This window comes from Saccopteryx bilineata, chromosome 3 (assembly GCF_036850765.1).
Source record: "Saccopteryx bilineata isolate mSacBil1 chromosome 3, mSacBil1_pri_phased_curated, whole genome shotgun sequence".
NCBI lineage: Eukaryota > Metazoa > Chordata > Mammalia > Chiroptera > Emballonuridae > Saccopteryx > Saccopteryx bilineata.
Window position 1 is genome coordinate 25880933 of NC_089492.1, and position 15962 is coordinate 25896894.

The 15962-nt window shown below is 43.9% G+C and overlaps 1 protein-coding gene across 3 annotated transcripts in view; it reads left to right on the plus strand.

The window, feature by feature from the left end:
• Positions 1–15962, plus strand: part of SYBU (syntabulin) — a 123773-nt gene that overhangs the window by 34425 nt on the left and 73386 nt on the right. Inside the window, exons 1-3 of one of the 3 annotated variants that reach the window (XM_066265801.1) lie at positions 8611–8716; positions 12590–12670; positions 14511–14712. In XM_066265801.1, coding sequence (XP_066121898.1) covers positions 12647–12670; positions 14511–14712 — 226 coding nt within the window. In that variant the 5' untranslated portion in view covers positions 8611–8716; positions 12590–12646. Of the gene's footprint in view, positions 1–8610; positions 8717–12589; positions 12671–14510; positions 14713–15962 lie in introns of those variants that run through there. The other 2 variants (XM_066265803.1, XM_066265802.1) reach the window with 2 other exon arrangements.

Genomic DNA, 15962 nt, shown 5'->3' on the forward strand with positions numbered 1-15962 from the left:
CTAGCTAAATCATATATACATTTGAAAAAGTTGCATTTTTCTGAGTTTATTATAACATTTAAAAGCATAGCAATGCAATCCTATGAATATTTAGAATTGTAAATGAGTGTCTTTAAAAAACAAATTCTCGGCCCTGGCCGGTTGGCTCAGCGGTGGAGCGTCGGCCTGGCGTGTGGGGGACCCGGGTTCGATTCCCGGCCAGGGCACATGGGAGAAGCGCCCATTTGCTTCTCCACCCCCCCCCCCATCCTTCCTCTCTGTCTCTCTCTTCCCCTCCCGCAGCCAGCTGGGGCTTCATTGGAGCGGGGATGGCCCGGGCACTGGGGATGGCTCCTTGGCCTCTGCCCCGGGCACTGGAGTGGCTCTGGTCGTGGCGGAGTGACGCCCGGGAGGGGCAGAGCATCACCCCCTGGTGGGCAGAGCATCGCCCCTGGTGGGCCTGCCGGGTGGATCCCGGTCGGGCGCATGCGGGAGTCTGTCTGACTGTCTCTCCCTGTTTCCAGCTTCAGAAAAATACAAAAAAAAAAACAAAACAAAAACAAATTTTCATCTAGATTTGTTATTGAGCAGTTCTTTTATGTGCCTTGACGGGGGATTGAACTGACAACTTTTGCACTTTGGGATAATGTTCTAATCAACTGAACTATCCAACCAGAGCTAGATTTGTTTTTTATTTTAATGCTAAACATCTAATAAGTTAAAGGACAATATAGGAGGAAAAACTATAAAAAGAAATCATGAAAATACTTTTTAATTTTATTCTGTTCCTTTTTTATAATAAACTTATTGGGATGACTTTGGTTAATAAGATTATATATAAATTTCAAATGTAGAATTCTATGATCTGTAAAACTTGATTTTACTTTCCTTAGTATATATAATTTTATAATGTTTTTGTGACACATGATCATATATTACATCAGGGGTCCCCAAACTTTTAACACAGGGGGCCAGTTCACTGTCCCTCAGACCGTTGGAGGGCCAGACTATAAAAAAAACTATGAACAAATCCCCATGCACACTGCACATATCTTATTTTAAAGTAAAAAACCAAAACGGGAACAAATACAATATTTAAAATAAAGAACAAGTAAATTTAAATCAACAAACTGACCAGTATTTCAATGGGAACTATGCTCCTCTCACTGACCACCAATGAAAGAGGTGCCCCTTCCGGAAGTGCTGCGAGGGCCAGATAAATGGCCTCCTGGGGCCGCATGTGGCCCGCGGGCCATAGTTTGGGACCCCTGTATTGCATTGTGTATCCACAACCCAAAGTCAAATCGTCTTCCATTACCATATATTTGATCCGCTTTACACCCTCCCCTTTACAGCCCTCACAACCTTCCCACCTCCTTCCCTCTGGTTGTTGTCTGTGTCTGTGAGTTCAGTTTTATATCCCAGGTAGGAGTGAAATTATACAGTTCTTAACTTCTTCTGACTTATTTCCCTTTGCATAATATTCTCAAGGTCCATCTACGTTGTTGCAAATGGCAGTATTTCATCTTTTCTGCAGATACACAATGCAGTATACAGGTATACTTTTTCAAAGAGAATTCTTTGAATTTTCACTCAAAAGAAATGTCCATTAAAATGATGAAGCTAAATTAATATTTTATAATAAATAGGATGAAATGTATGCATTTTCTCTGACAGAAGCTTTTCAATTTACACCAATTTGGAAGTTATTATTTTACTTGATCATGAAAATATTTTTTAAAGTGCTCTTTCATTCATGCAAGCCCAAAAGCTAATATAGCTTCCATGTTCATTATATTTTCAACATGGTTTTATCTTTCTGTGACATTATATACATATGTAGTTTCAGCAGAAAATATTTTCAAAGCCAGAAATCATTCTCTCCTATTTCACACTCAAGACCAAAGTAAATTCCATGATTGTTAACAAATCAAATTGTCTTAGAGGACATTAGGAATTGGACTTTGGTGATGGGAGATGGTTTAATGTTTGTGAAGGTCAAAGGGAGAATGTTCTATGTAAAGGGAACAATATTTGTGAAGGTCAAAGAGAAAGTGCAAGGATTAGATCATGAGGGATCTTATTAGTATATGAACTTGATCTTGAAGGCAGTGGTAAGCATTAGAGCATTTCAGATGGGGTGTAGGGTGGGGGTGATTTGTACTTTAAAGAGATCATTCTGGCTTCTGTTTAAAATGTATGAAGGGGGCAAGTCTATAGACCAGGTTAGAAATCCAGGCAGGAAGAGGTGGATTGAGACATATGCACATTTTAAAGATAAATAAGCAGTAGACTAGATTGAACTGAGGTTCCAATTAGTTGTAAATGTGAGAGAGAAAGGAGATTTAAGAATACCACCCAGGTTCCAAGATCCATGTGATGACAGCACCTATTAACCTAGGAAAGACAAGAATGTCAGCTTTTAGAAGTATGATGAATTCCATTTGGAATGCAGCGAGTGTGTGTGCCTTGTGGGATATAAAGCCAAAGTATCCAGATGCATTATGGAACAGAGATGTGGAGTTATGGAATTTATGGAAGAGCTGCCTATAAATAGTAATTGAAGCAGTTGAAAAGAAAGACACTACTTGGGGAGGAAGTCAGGATGAAAACACAGGAGGGTCAGGGCTAAAAAACCAAGGGACACCAACATGTAAGGAATGGCCTGAAGGGATACTAGGAAGGAAAAAACAGGAGGGCTGAGTTACAGAAGGAAGGCAGTTTTTAAAAATGTGGCAGTGTTTATGCCAAAGGCACATGAGCGATCAAAATTGGGTTAAAAACTAGCTGTTAAATTAAATCACATAGAGAGCCTTGGTGACTTTGGGTAAGAGTTGTTTAGTAGAGTGGTGGGTATGTGTAGTTGAGTGGAGTGGGCAGGGAGAGAGAGTGAAATGTGAATAGGGACTCTTCTTCAGAAGTTTGGTGATGAATGGGGAGAAACAGCTGGATCGTACTAGAAAGATGCGAGAGTTGAAGATATCATTTGTTTCATTAGGAAAGACTTCAGCATATTGAATCCTGACATGAAGTGTCTGATAGGAAAGTAGGTTAAAGTTATCAAAAAAGAAATAATAGCTAATGATAACAGCTTGCACCTAGTCAGTGCTTAATATATACTAGGTGCTCTTCCAAGTTTATGTGTATTAACTCCTCTGATGCTTACAGTAACTGTATGAGGTAGGTACTGTAATCATTCCACTTTACAGATGAGAAAATAGCAGCCTTGTGAGTTAGAAGGACTAACTGATGGAATGACTTAAGAGGTGGGAAAGGGTGGAATCCAAAGCCTAGGGGAAAGGAATTACCCTTGAACAGAAGAGGAACAACTTCCATTCTGAAGGGTAGAAGTAGGTGAATTTATAGATTTTAGAGGCTTGAAATTGAGAGAATTCCTTTAGTAGTTTCTGTGTGTGTCATCTACAGAGCATGAATGTAGAGGTGGAGGTTGGTAGGTTTGGAATGTGGAGAAGGTTTCAAATAGACCTGGAGGAGAGCAGGAGGAAAGGCTGACAGTGCAGCATAAACTGATTGCCGGTAGCACTGAGGCCCCACTGCAGTTAGAGAGCAGGTGCGAGCAGTGGCATTCACCAGCAGGGCTGCGGGGTTTCCACCTGTGCTCAGCTTCAGGCCAGCGGAGAGGTAACGCTCTTTAAACTACCCAAGAAATATCCATCAGTCTTGGCTGTAAGTCCACCATGAAGACGCAGAAGACCTTGCAGGCAAAGCAAACAGGTGAAGGACTGTGGGGAAGGGCAGAGGTAGCGGGAAAGGTGTAGATCCATTTGATACGCATAGATCTGTGCCTTCTTCAGAAGTTGAGTATAATTATATCAAATAAGTCAAGTAAACAGGAAATGGATTCTGTCCAAAGATAAAAATAAAAAAATAATAAAAAAAAGATCTTGGTAAAATGGTATAGTATACCAAGGGAACTATCTGTACATTTTTGTTTTTCTATCAACCTAAATCTGCTCCAAAAAAAGTTTATTAACTCAAAAAATTATACCTGTGAATAGATAAGGTAGAGACTATCTGAATGTGACTTACCAGAGGACTTATAAATACTGTATGATTTATTTTGCTTGTCTACAGTGGCTCAGCAAGTAAAAAGAAGCACAGATATCAGAGTACCTGCCCAATATCCCACCTCTCTAAATATATATCATGTTCATAGTAAGTGATATGTGTCCTTAAACTTTGAACATGTTCTGAAAGTTTGAATAAAAGCAATGTTAAGATTTGTTATGAGGATTTCATTGCCAACCGAGACTTTACCGGCCAGAAGAAAAATTCACTAATAAACCAGTAGGTGGCAGCATAACAAAATGTTCTGGAAATTTAAAATAATATTGCTAATTAACAAAATGCTGGTTGAGGTACTAGGTTCTATGCTTGATGCTGTGTTAGGTAATCTAAACTCTGAAAAAATGCCTTTCTCCAGAAGATTTCAGTCAGACAATAAAGATTCAAGGGAAACCTAAACCTTCTCTCAGCATCAATCTATTGCGGACTTATTGAGGGGGGACCACTTTGTAAAACATATGATTGTCTAACCACTGAAACTAATACAAAATAATATTGAATGTAAACCGTGATTGAAAAATAAAATTAAAAAATATATTGTGGACCAGTATGTAGAGCAGCACAAGTTGCTCAAAATGCAAGGAGATTTTGGTGTGGGGGATGGAGAAGAAGAAAGAGTGTGGGGGGTGGAAGGGGAGAGAGAAAGAAACTCTGAAGGAGCCAAAATTACAATATATCCTATTTATCCTTCAAAATTCATCTCAAAACTCACCCCTGGAAGCCTCAGATCCCACTCTAATTCAGTCAGAAACTGTCAAGCGCCCAGGACATTCATCGGCACGGTACTAACAGTGAGCAGCATAACAGCTGACGGCCGTGCCCACGCCTCCGTTAGACTCTGAGGTGCTTGGGGACAGGAAGCACTGTTCATCTTTTACTACTCTGGAACAAGAGCCTGATCCAGTGCCTGGCTCAGAACAGGAATAAAATAAACATTGATGAATGAATGAATAAATGAATGAATGAATGAATGAATGAATGAATGAATGAATAAGTATTTTGCCATTTATCATGCCTTTTATCTTTGGGAAGGAAAGTCCTGTCAACATCTTTTCTAATAAGAAATTCAGTTTCTTTATAACTCATAAGTCATCTGAGAAAAACTTATAGTTTCTCTTTAATAAAAGTTAGAAATCTCACCCTGGCCAGGTGGCTCAGTAAACAAAGTGTCATCCTGGCACACCAAGGTCACTGGTTCAATCCCTGGTCAGGGCACATACAAGTAGCAGTCAGTGAGTACACAACTAAATGGAACAACTAAGTGGAACAAAGAGCGGATGCTTCTCCCTCCCCACCCCACTCTCAATCGATGGAAATTTTTTTAGAAAATGAGTTGAAAATCTTTAGGAAGAAGAGAATGTGAAATAGCAAACAGGAGGCAGCAATGGTGGTTGATCTTGAGGGGAAAAGAACATATATTAAGTTCTAACCATGTGCTAGACATAATAGGTAGGCTATGTGTGTATTCTTAGCTCATCCTTACATCAGTATTATGAACTAATTACTATTATTAAGCCCATTTTACAGGTGAGAAAGTGAGGATCAGAGAAGTCAGTTTGCTCAAAGACATTAACTGGTGCAAACTGAGCTTTCTTCTTCCCTCCCTCTCTCTCTTCCTCCCTCCCTCTCTCCCTCCCTCCCTCTCTCCCTTCCTTCCTTCCTTTCTCCCCTCCCCACCCTGCCTCTAACATACAGTTATCACATCCTGAGTCTAGAGGGTTTAAATAACTTCCCTAAATCGTAGTCAGAAAGAGGTAAAATAAATAAATAAATAAATAAATAAATAAATAAATAAATAAATAAAGGCTCACCAGGCCTATGGCACTTGAGAATCCATGTCCTTTAGTAAACTACATTTTTTCATCACAGATCGCTTTGCAGACATAACAAAACTCGTTGCACTTTCCTGCTCTCCCCTGAGTCAGCATTGCATTATGCAAGCCAGAAGCTGGGCTCCAAATAGAAGGGGGCACAGATGGTTTTCTACCAGCTTCTGAGTTGAGGTCATTTCTCCAGCCTTGAATTTACTAATTCTCCACCATATTACTGGCAGCTTTTCCTGATACTTTTGGCTGGCCCAGTTGCCACCAGGGCCAGGGACATGGGAAACTACCCTTGAGCTTCAGAGTTTCCATAGCAACGCCAACATTTCGTCAGCAATGGAAAGGAGGCCTGAGAGGCTCCTATCCCAGATTAGTGCCCACCCAGAGGACAAACAGGTGGTACCTTCTGGGTAAACAGTGGGCATGGGAGCCTACCACAGCCACCGGACTCAGCCAGATGTGATGGGGTCCAGAGCCACCAAATGCTGTATGTCACTTAGAATTTTGTTCTCATTTTAACAGTGCTGCATTGAAGGATAAGCCTGAAAAATTCACGAAAAACCTAACAGAAGGAATGTGGATAATTGATGTTAGGGCAGTGAAATGACGAGTAATATTTTTTCTTTTAATTTCCAAAATGTTGATGATGCAGTTTTAGTTAAAGTTATCTTTTTTATGAAGTGACTTTTTTTCTTTTTGATTAACCAGCATTCTATAAATAACTAGAAAGGACACATGAATAGACAAAACAACATAGGCCAGATTCCCAAATTCTGCATTTATTTTCCGACAGATTTTTCTGCACTGGATTGGAAAATAGCTGCAACAACATCAAAAGGGCTTTATTTACAAGGTCACAAAATTTCAGGTGATGAAGGAAATGGCTCACAGGAATTTCCTGCGAAGTAGAAATAAAGTAGCAACCAAAACTGTTTTCAGTTCTATAAATGCAGAGGTAACCTCCACCCCCACCTCCACCCCAACCCCACCCTCATCAGTCTCTCCAGCTGGCAAGGTGCATCCAGGTTTCCCCTGGGCTCCAGTAGCTGCCATTATAGTAGTTAGCCTCTAGGGGCACTGTGCTCCATTTTGCAATAGGTAACTGCTCTTGTCCTTGTACCAGTGGCAGTCAACCTGGTCTCTACCGCCCACTAGTGGGCATTCCAGCCTTCATGGTGGGCGGTAGCCGAGCAACCAAAGTATAAATAAAAAGATAGATTTAACGATAGTAAGTTGTTTTATAAAGATTTAACCTGCCAAACTTAGCAAAAATCCGACATAAAGTACTTGGTAAGTAAGTATTATTATATGCTTTAACTTGCTGTAACTCTGCTTTATAAATTTTATAAAGTAAAGTAACTTCCCTACTTTATAAATGACCATTACTGTGGAACTGGTGGGCGGTTAGAAAATTTTACTACTAACAGAGATACAAAAGTGGGCGATAGGTATAAAAAGGTTGACTACCCCTGTTAGACAATCTCAAAGTCCTCACCTCTCTCTCTCTCCATCTTTTAGAAGAAATAAAAGCATATATATATATATATATATATATATATATATATATATATATATATATATATTCAAAGGCACGCTAACCAGAAATCTTAAGGGATAATAAGTACATAATCGTGGAAATAAGTGATACAATGGAGAGCAGATCTTTTATTTTCATGTAACTCAAATCTAGTCACAGGTCTGCTTTCTGGGAATCCAGATTATAAATTTCTTGTCTCAACCTAGGCTGCTGTGGATGCTGAGTGAATCTTTCAGAGCCCCTAATCTGGGCTACCTGCTCTACACCCACAACGTCTAAGAAGAGTCTTAGCCTTCATTCCTCGCCTTCTCTCTAGAGAGCTACCTACCTTCTGGGCTCAGGAAGCTTTCAGCTGCCCTGTCCTTCTCATACTTTCTGGTCTCTTGGTCTCTTGGGAAAGTTAAGGTGCTTTTCTCTCAAGCTCAGAATTCAGCCTCCAGATTTAGTCCTTCCTATGCCAATTTACAAATAGCATCCTTTGCCCTTTCTGTGAGTCTGTAAGACCCACCTATCTGCCTGTCTTGTCCCAGCAGTTGAAGCATTTCATTAGGTAAATGTCAGGAGTCAGTCTCTCTCGCCTGGATGGCATCCTTTACACTCATACTTTCCAGAGCATCTTAATTTCAGTCATTCTTATCTACTGTCCCAGTAAATCAACATCTATTTATTCAACCATGTGTCCCCATTTTGTTCAATATGACCACCATGCTCCTGTCTTCGGTTAGTCTCTTCCCCTATTCTCACAAATGGACAAAAGACCACAAAAGTAGAACCTCTGCCTCCTCACGTGGACTTGCCTTTAATTCCAGTTCTTCATCTGAGAGATGCCTCTGCCTGAAAACTCAATTGCAGAGCAGAGATAATTGCTTCAGGTTCCCACTCCCCTTTCTACCCTTGCTATTCTCTGGGCCCCCTCAGCAGGGAATGGTTTGTGGAATTCTACTCATTAAAGTTTTACAATATCAAAATCCTTTAACCACTTAGTAACAATAACATACATACAGTAAGAGGGGGGTTGATCACTCACACAAGCTCTTAAGGGAAAACAGGCAGCTCTTTCCCTGGTAAGAAAAATATGGGTCTACACACCACCACAAAAATTCCCAGGATGCCCCAGTTTCTTCTCTTCATGACGTGCTCTAAAGCACGTCAGCTGCTCCTTGTTGCTGTGCAGATCACCCAACATCAGGTCCCTGAGACAGACGGCAGCGCTTGCTTGCACAGCCGACAGGATTAAGAGATAGTGCTTTCTCAGCCCTGACTGAGTCCCAGAAGACCCCCGCATACTCAGGTGAGCTGTGAGGAAGAGTGGATGTGGGGACCAGGATGTGTCCTGATTGTAAGGTGCAGATGTTTTCTCTGTGGCAGTGATTTGTATTGTCTTTGCTGGGAAGTTTGCAGTCTGGTTGGGGGTGGGGATTCTTATTCATAAAACCTATTCTTTTCACTTACCTGGTTTCAGGGAGTGGCCACATACACCTCACAAGGATTTTTTAAAATTGTATGTGTGAAAGAGCGCAAAAAATATAAAGTTGTGGCCAAATGAAATGTATGAATCAGTTAATTACAAATTCCACATAAACAAACAATCAATTTATACAGGATTTGGAGGCATAATTACATGGACACATTTCTTTTCCCCCAGTCTGCCATACCCTGTTTCTTCCCAGGCCTGGGCAGGCGTGTTGTTGATAATCTTGAAGGGTTCTAGTCTCCTTAAAGCAGCTGATATTTTCTAAAAACCAGCATGACATTCATTTCTAAAAGAAAAACCACAAGATTACAAGACCATACCAGAAAATAAGTATGTCAGTAGAAACTGAAAATGATGCATGAAAATATTTAAAGCAGATGAAGGATGAATATACTGTATTACATTATATCTCTTTGGTGATATAATTCAAACATTGTAAGACATTTCTCTTAATGACATGAGAATGAAATCTAAGGCAACATAGATACTATCATTTGTAAAACTTGCCTTTTAGAACAGTGGGAAAACAGGCTTGGGTTCCAAAAGTACAGAGCTGAGAGGCATTTGAACACTAAATCATCAGCCTTTCCCTCCGCAGGGTTGCTATGGTGACAACAGGGAGCCTCTCATTGCACAACCTCTCACTGCCTGCACTTCTGCAGTAAAAGCTTTCACTGAACACATGTTGGATTTTTTTTAGGCACACCCCATCATCAAATACAAAGACATAATGGAGGCAGCTTTCCCTGAGTCATTTTCAGAACAGAAGTTGTGTCTATGTTCTTTATTCTATACTTACGGATGAGCCCCTTATGCAGTTATAGAAGTTGCTCAGTCATCCATTCATTCATTCATTTGACTATCACATATTGTGTGCCTACTGTGTGGCAAGACCTGTACTAGGCATAGCCTGTGATCCCTGGTGAAGACAGACAGATAGATAGGGAATTCTGATACAAAAGCATAACAGCTCTCCTGGAGTAAATAAAATACAACTGTCCTGGAAGTATGTAAGGGAGAATTGGATGCTTCTTGGGGGATTAGGGGATGTTTACTGGAAGAAGCTGTCTCTAAAATGAAAGTTACTGTATGTTAGGAGGTGAGGAGGATGGTGGAGTGCAAGAGGTGCTCTAGACAAAGGGACCAGCATGTGCAACAGTTTAGAGGAAAAGAGGGCTGATACCTCCAGAGAATGAAAAATTTTACAGTTGGAGGGGTATCCATTTGTGGAGGGAGGGGCTTAGTGAAGGAGGAAAGGAAGGGGGCAAGATACCTGGCAGGAGAGAGAAGAGTGGCAAGAAATGAGATCAGAGAGGCAAACAAGGCTAGACTATAAAAAGCGTTTTGCCATTAAGGAGTTGGAACATTATTTGGAGGTAATCTGGAAAATCATTAATAGGTTTTAATGAAGAAGCATGTCTTGCTTTGGTCTTTCAGAACAGCCTTGTGGAAAACTGAAAAACTGGTGAGGAAGGAATAAAAGACAAAATTGGAAGCAAGACAACTTTAGTTAGACTACTATGCAATGATCCAGAACATTTGTGGTTGAGGATTTAAATGAAGATATGCAGTTGATTAGTAGACAGAAGTAATTCGATTCGAGACATTATTACTAGTATAGCATGGAGATCACCGTGGTTTCTGCTCTCTGGGGACCACAGGAAAAGAAGTAGTCAAGAATGACTCTGAGGTTCTGAATTAGTTCAGTGGAGGCTGTTCCAGGTATTAGACCCCCAAATTCAATTCTCAGTTCTCAGTAGGCAGCTTAGAAGAACCTTGTGACCTTAACAGTTCATTCCTATTGAACAGTATATGTCCTCAGGCTCATAATTTTGGAAATAATAAACTGTAGGAATCATCATGGACCATCACTTTTCTGAAGTCCATGTCTGAGACAGCTATGGCTATAGAAACTATTAATTAATCAACCCTTACCCCCAAATGAGGAATTCTAAGATTACCAATCTCACTGTTTAATAGATCTAAATTGACTGAAAAGGTGTGAAGATTTATGAAGTAAAGTTTCTTTGGAGCTATAGGAAAAAGGCAAATAGATTCCACCAATCCTCTGATTTCATTTCTCTAGATTCATAGTACATTTGTAGACTTGACAGTTGAGGACTGAGAAAAAAAAAGCTGTTTGGAGCACAAATGGGGATATCAGACAGTGAGATATGATGTTTATGGATCATAGTCCTCCCGTGTAGAACAGACACTTGGGGATAGGATCAGGCTGTTCCCCACACACATTGCTACCTATAATACTCTCCAATTCTGAATAAAGAGCATCTAAGTTATTATGTATGTTGAGTTCCATCACCAGATAAGATTTAAGCATACCAAGTGTAATAATAAATCAAGGCCCATGAGCCAGCTGATGGTCTCTATTCTAAGACTTCAGTTGGACAGGTTTTGGAGCTTATTTGAATAAAATTGTGTGCCTCAAATGATTTTTCTGCCAGTCACGCAAGAGACCTGAGCACACATTGAATGGATGACCCGGAGGTGACTTAACCGCCCTTTGGAAAGTTCTGTTCCGTCAGCTGGGTACAGCTCTTTTGTTTCCCTCCTCTACTCCTTACAGCTACCCTTTGAGGTAAATATTATTATCCCTCAGTTTCACGAGGATAAACTGCAAGTTCAAAAAGGTCAAGGTTCAGATGCCATTCTTTCAGAATTGGGCAAGAAGTTTAGGCATGAAAGTTCTCAGCTGGCAGGGAATGGACTAGTGCCTTGCACCGGCTTTCTGAGTTCAAGTGCAGTGCTCCTCCTAGCGCGTGTGCCTGGCGGGGCTCATTCCCGCACAGCTGAGAGCAGAACTGCAGAAAAGGCTACTCGCCTCCTTTGCGGCCTGGCTCCCCTCGCGCTGTTTGCCTGCGGCCCTGTGTGGCCAACCCGAGGACCTTCTAATGCAAATCCCTCGAGGAGAATCGCAGCCTTTGAGATCCCAAAACCCAGATGCTGTGTCAGCCCTGCAGCATTGGCTTGGCCGGGGTCCGGGTGGGGGGGGGGGGGGGGGCGCCCAGTCTCTTTCGGGCGAGGTAACTGTGGGAAGTTGTATGTTGACTTGGAGGGGGCAGGGAGGTGCCGCGAGGGGAAAAAAACTTTCCCCTTCTCCATCCATGTTGGCTGTCAGTGATGTCGCAGCTTTTCTCAGCTCCTGCGTCCGACGTGTACAGCCTTCCTACCGGATTCCCGGTGTCCAAAAGACTGTCGGGCACCACCCAGATGCAGATACTCGGAGTCCGCCCGCCCCCTCCGGGTCCGGATCCGCAGAGAGGGAGGGACGCGCGGCACAGGGGGGACTTGCCAGGGGCGAGGTCGGGCGGACGGGTACCCCGGGCGCGGAGGGCAGATACTCGGAGACCGCCCGCCCCCTCCGGGTCCGGATCCGCAGAGAGGGAGGGACGCGCGGCACAGGGGGGACTTGCCAGGGGCGAGGTCGGGCGGACGGGTACCCCGGGCGCGGAGGCGCTGCGCCGGGGCCGCAGGTGAGGGAGGGTGGGGGGGGGAGGGGGCGGTGCCGGGCGGCCGGAGGCACCACGTGTCCGGCCGGGGCGGGGCGGGGCGGCGGGCGCGCCCTCGGAGCCCGCGCAGACCGCGCAGTGGCGGCGGCGCGGCGGCCCCGCAGCGGACGCCCTCGGCTCCCCGCCCCCGCTCAGCTCCGTCTCCTCTCCCCGGTGCGAGCAGGTGCCTCCTCCCGGACGGCGGCAGCGGCGGCGCGAGGAGCGGGCTGGCAGCAGCGCCATGGGACCCCTCCGGGAGTCTAAGGTAAGGAGGGCACGTCGTGCGGGCGCGGGCGGCAGTGCCTCGGGGCGCCGGCAGGAGAGGGGAGCCGGGCGCTCCGGGGAGAAGCGGCCAGGTGCGAGCGGCGGGGGTGGCGTGTAGGGTCCGGATAAACCGGGCAAAGGGGGGCGACGATGGGGCGACAGAGGGCGTTTGCTTGGGTGGTGGCATGGGTAGGGGGTACTGGAGGAACAAACTTGGGGGGTTGACAGAAGCATGAAAAAGATCCCCTTTGCTGGGCTAATCCCATCTCCCGAAATTGGGGGTTTGGGATCTAGCTCTCGGTTGACGTCCTGTGCATGTGATAAAAAACCATTTGATTTACTGGTGAGTGAGAAATAAGAACTCGGAGCATGTCAGGGACCCAGCATTGGCCCAGGGTCTGCAGTGTAGCTCGGCGGAGTGGCTGACGGGTGGTACCTGCTGGGGGACTGATGTGCGGAGCGCGTCCCGAGGCTGGGCGTCCAGAGGCCGGGCGTCCAGAGGCCGGGCGTCCAGAGGCCGGGCGTCCAGAGGCCGGGCGTCCAGAGGCCGGGTGTCCAGAGGCTGGGTGCGGCTCTCGCCCCTGGCCAGGCTGGGGGCCGAGCGACCTCAGGCGTTCCCGCGGCGGGGCTTCCCCTGCCGTTCCCGCACTGTGCGGGCCCCCAGGGGTGTTTACTCTGGCAGCCGCCCTTCAGGGTAAGCAGCGTGGAAAGGAGCGAGAGGTCGTGTTTCGAAACAGTGTTTGTTACTAATCCAAAACCCGTTTTCAGTGGCAGAGGTTGGAAGGAGCAGTGGGTTTTTTTGCAAAGAGCTCCTCCTAGGAATCCATTTTAATAAGGCAGAGTGGTGGGGACTCGGAATAGCCCTGGATGTCGGGCCCAGTCTGCTGCTGGGTGACGTGCGGTGGTGGCTGAGCATCTTTACTTACCTCTTTCAGCCTCACTTTCCTCATCTGTAAATAGGGGCATAAATCAGCGTTCTTTCCTGTAGCCTCGGTTATAAAGATCAAATGAGATCATGGTTGGGGAGGCACTTTAAAATTGGCAAAACATTGCCAAGATATTACTTTTTTCTGCATTTTTTTTTAAAAAAAAAACAAGGCACGACCCTCTGTACTTAATATCGTGTTTTTAAGAAGAGACAGAAAAACCTCTTCTCGTGGGTATCCTGTAAGGAAAACAAAAGCTAAAATGATGTAAAAGGTGGAGCCATCTTACTGGGGATTGGATTTTTGTTTGCTTTTCTGTTGGCAACTAGCCTTGTGTACCAGGATATTAATGAATAATTAAGATCCTGGCCGGAGGAGGAGGGCTTGGAAAGATAAGGCTGCATGATCTATCAGGAGAGAATTGTTCCAGGTTCAGGGGTCTACTTTGTGAGGAGATAGAAAAACAGAAGTGAAATTGTCACCGCTAAACCAGGGATGGCAGAATGGAAGTGTGGAGGAAATCAAGGAGTGTGCTGAGAGGAATAAAAAACCTTTGAGACAGCAGAAAGCTTGGATGCGACAGAAAAAGCCAGACTGGGAAGGTGAGTCAGAATGGCACGCGTGTGTAGAGTGGGCCTCCTGCCAGCCATGGAAGAGTGTGTGGTTGTGTGTGTGTGCGCGTGCACGCACATGCACTCACACCCTTGCTCAAGCGTGTGCTCTTCAGGAGATTGGAAGGGTTAGCTCAGTGGAAGAGTTTAGGATTCATTTCAGCAACTGAGATAAGGGCTGCTCGGTGAAGATTCAGTATTCAGAAATGTGATTTCTTAGTAACTGAGCCCAGGGAGGAACAGACTGGAGTTGAGAGGGGCAAACAAGTTTCCTTCTGTTTTCTTTTTGATGTCCAATTTTGAGAAGGAGCAGAGAGTGCATCACGAGAAGGAGCTTGCCCGAAGCCGAATTCCCCGGTTGATTCTTCGGCCCCATGGGCCCCAGCAACAGCACAAAGTGTCCCCAGCCTCCGAGTCTCCCTTCTCTGAGGAAGAGAGCAGAGAGTTCAACCACAGCAGCTCTGGGCGCTCGGCGAGGACCATTAGCAGCAACAGCTACTGTTCAGGTACAGTATGAAGAGTGTGCATTGCAGGGACCTGGGCTGCACCCCTAAGAGCCTAGAACTATATTTTTGTTGTTAGGATGAATTGTCTGCTGTACCTTTTTGGCCGTTTGACTTAACCAATACAGCGGCTTCATGTGGTTCAGCCCAGTGGAATTTCATATCTGTTTTTATACATGTTATTTTAGTTTATAATTTACAATGTAAATTCTAACTTCCTGGAAAACATAGTAGTTTGCATTTTATACTAAAAACCTTTATAAGCCTGTGGACTGCTATTTAGGGAATCCCAAAAGATTGAAGCCACTCCTAGATTGCAGAATCAGGGAGGTTGATATCCCAGGACTGGCCTTCGAAGTTTGATAGCGGGAAAGAGCACAGACTTTGTAATCATCCATGGTCTGAACTGGATGGGACCTCCGGCTTTTGCACCATGCACAAGCTGTGGGACCTTGGGCAAATTGCTTAACTTCCATCAACCTCAGTTGTTACCTCCACAAAATGGGATGATAGTACCTACCTTGTAGAATTGCTGTGAGGTTGAAGGAGACCACACACCTAACTGTGCTCCTAACTCAGTGCCTGGCTTATAGAGGTACTTAACAAATGATGTTTCTTCGTATGGCAATCTAGAGATGTCAGTTTGGGCACATGATTTAAGGAAGTTTCCTTAGAGTTCTGAGTAGATTTGGTAAAAGTACAAATCTCTTCATAGCTTTGAAGGTGCCACCATTCTCCCTTGACAGAGCCTCTTATTCTTATTCACTGAAGCACATGACATAGAAGGACTTGAATTCTTTGGGAAGTATTAGGGATTTGGATTAAAATGAAAGAGTGACTGTCTTATGATTGATGGTGGATAATTTTTAGAACTTATTTAAAGAAAATGTGATGTGAATTAACCCATTATGAGAAGGAACGTGTGAATCAAGATGCTGTGATTAATACCTTAATTTAGCAGGATATGCTGTTTCATTATATTTATTATTGGTAAACTACATTTTTCAGGAATTTTTAAAATGCGACTTTGGATCTATTATACACTTTCACAGAAGTCTTCCATCCATAAATTATATATAAATACTGTGCTGCCTATTTTTTTTAAACATTTTTTCAAAACGTTATATTTTAACATTTATTGCTGTTGGAATGATATGAATGTAGTCTAAAATGGAAACCCACTGATGGCTTACTTAGTAAGGAAGAGAGCTGACGAGTAGGAGCAGTTACGGTCCTTGGAAACTGGAGTCATA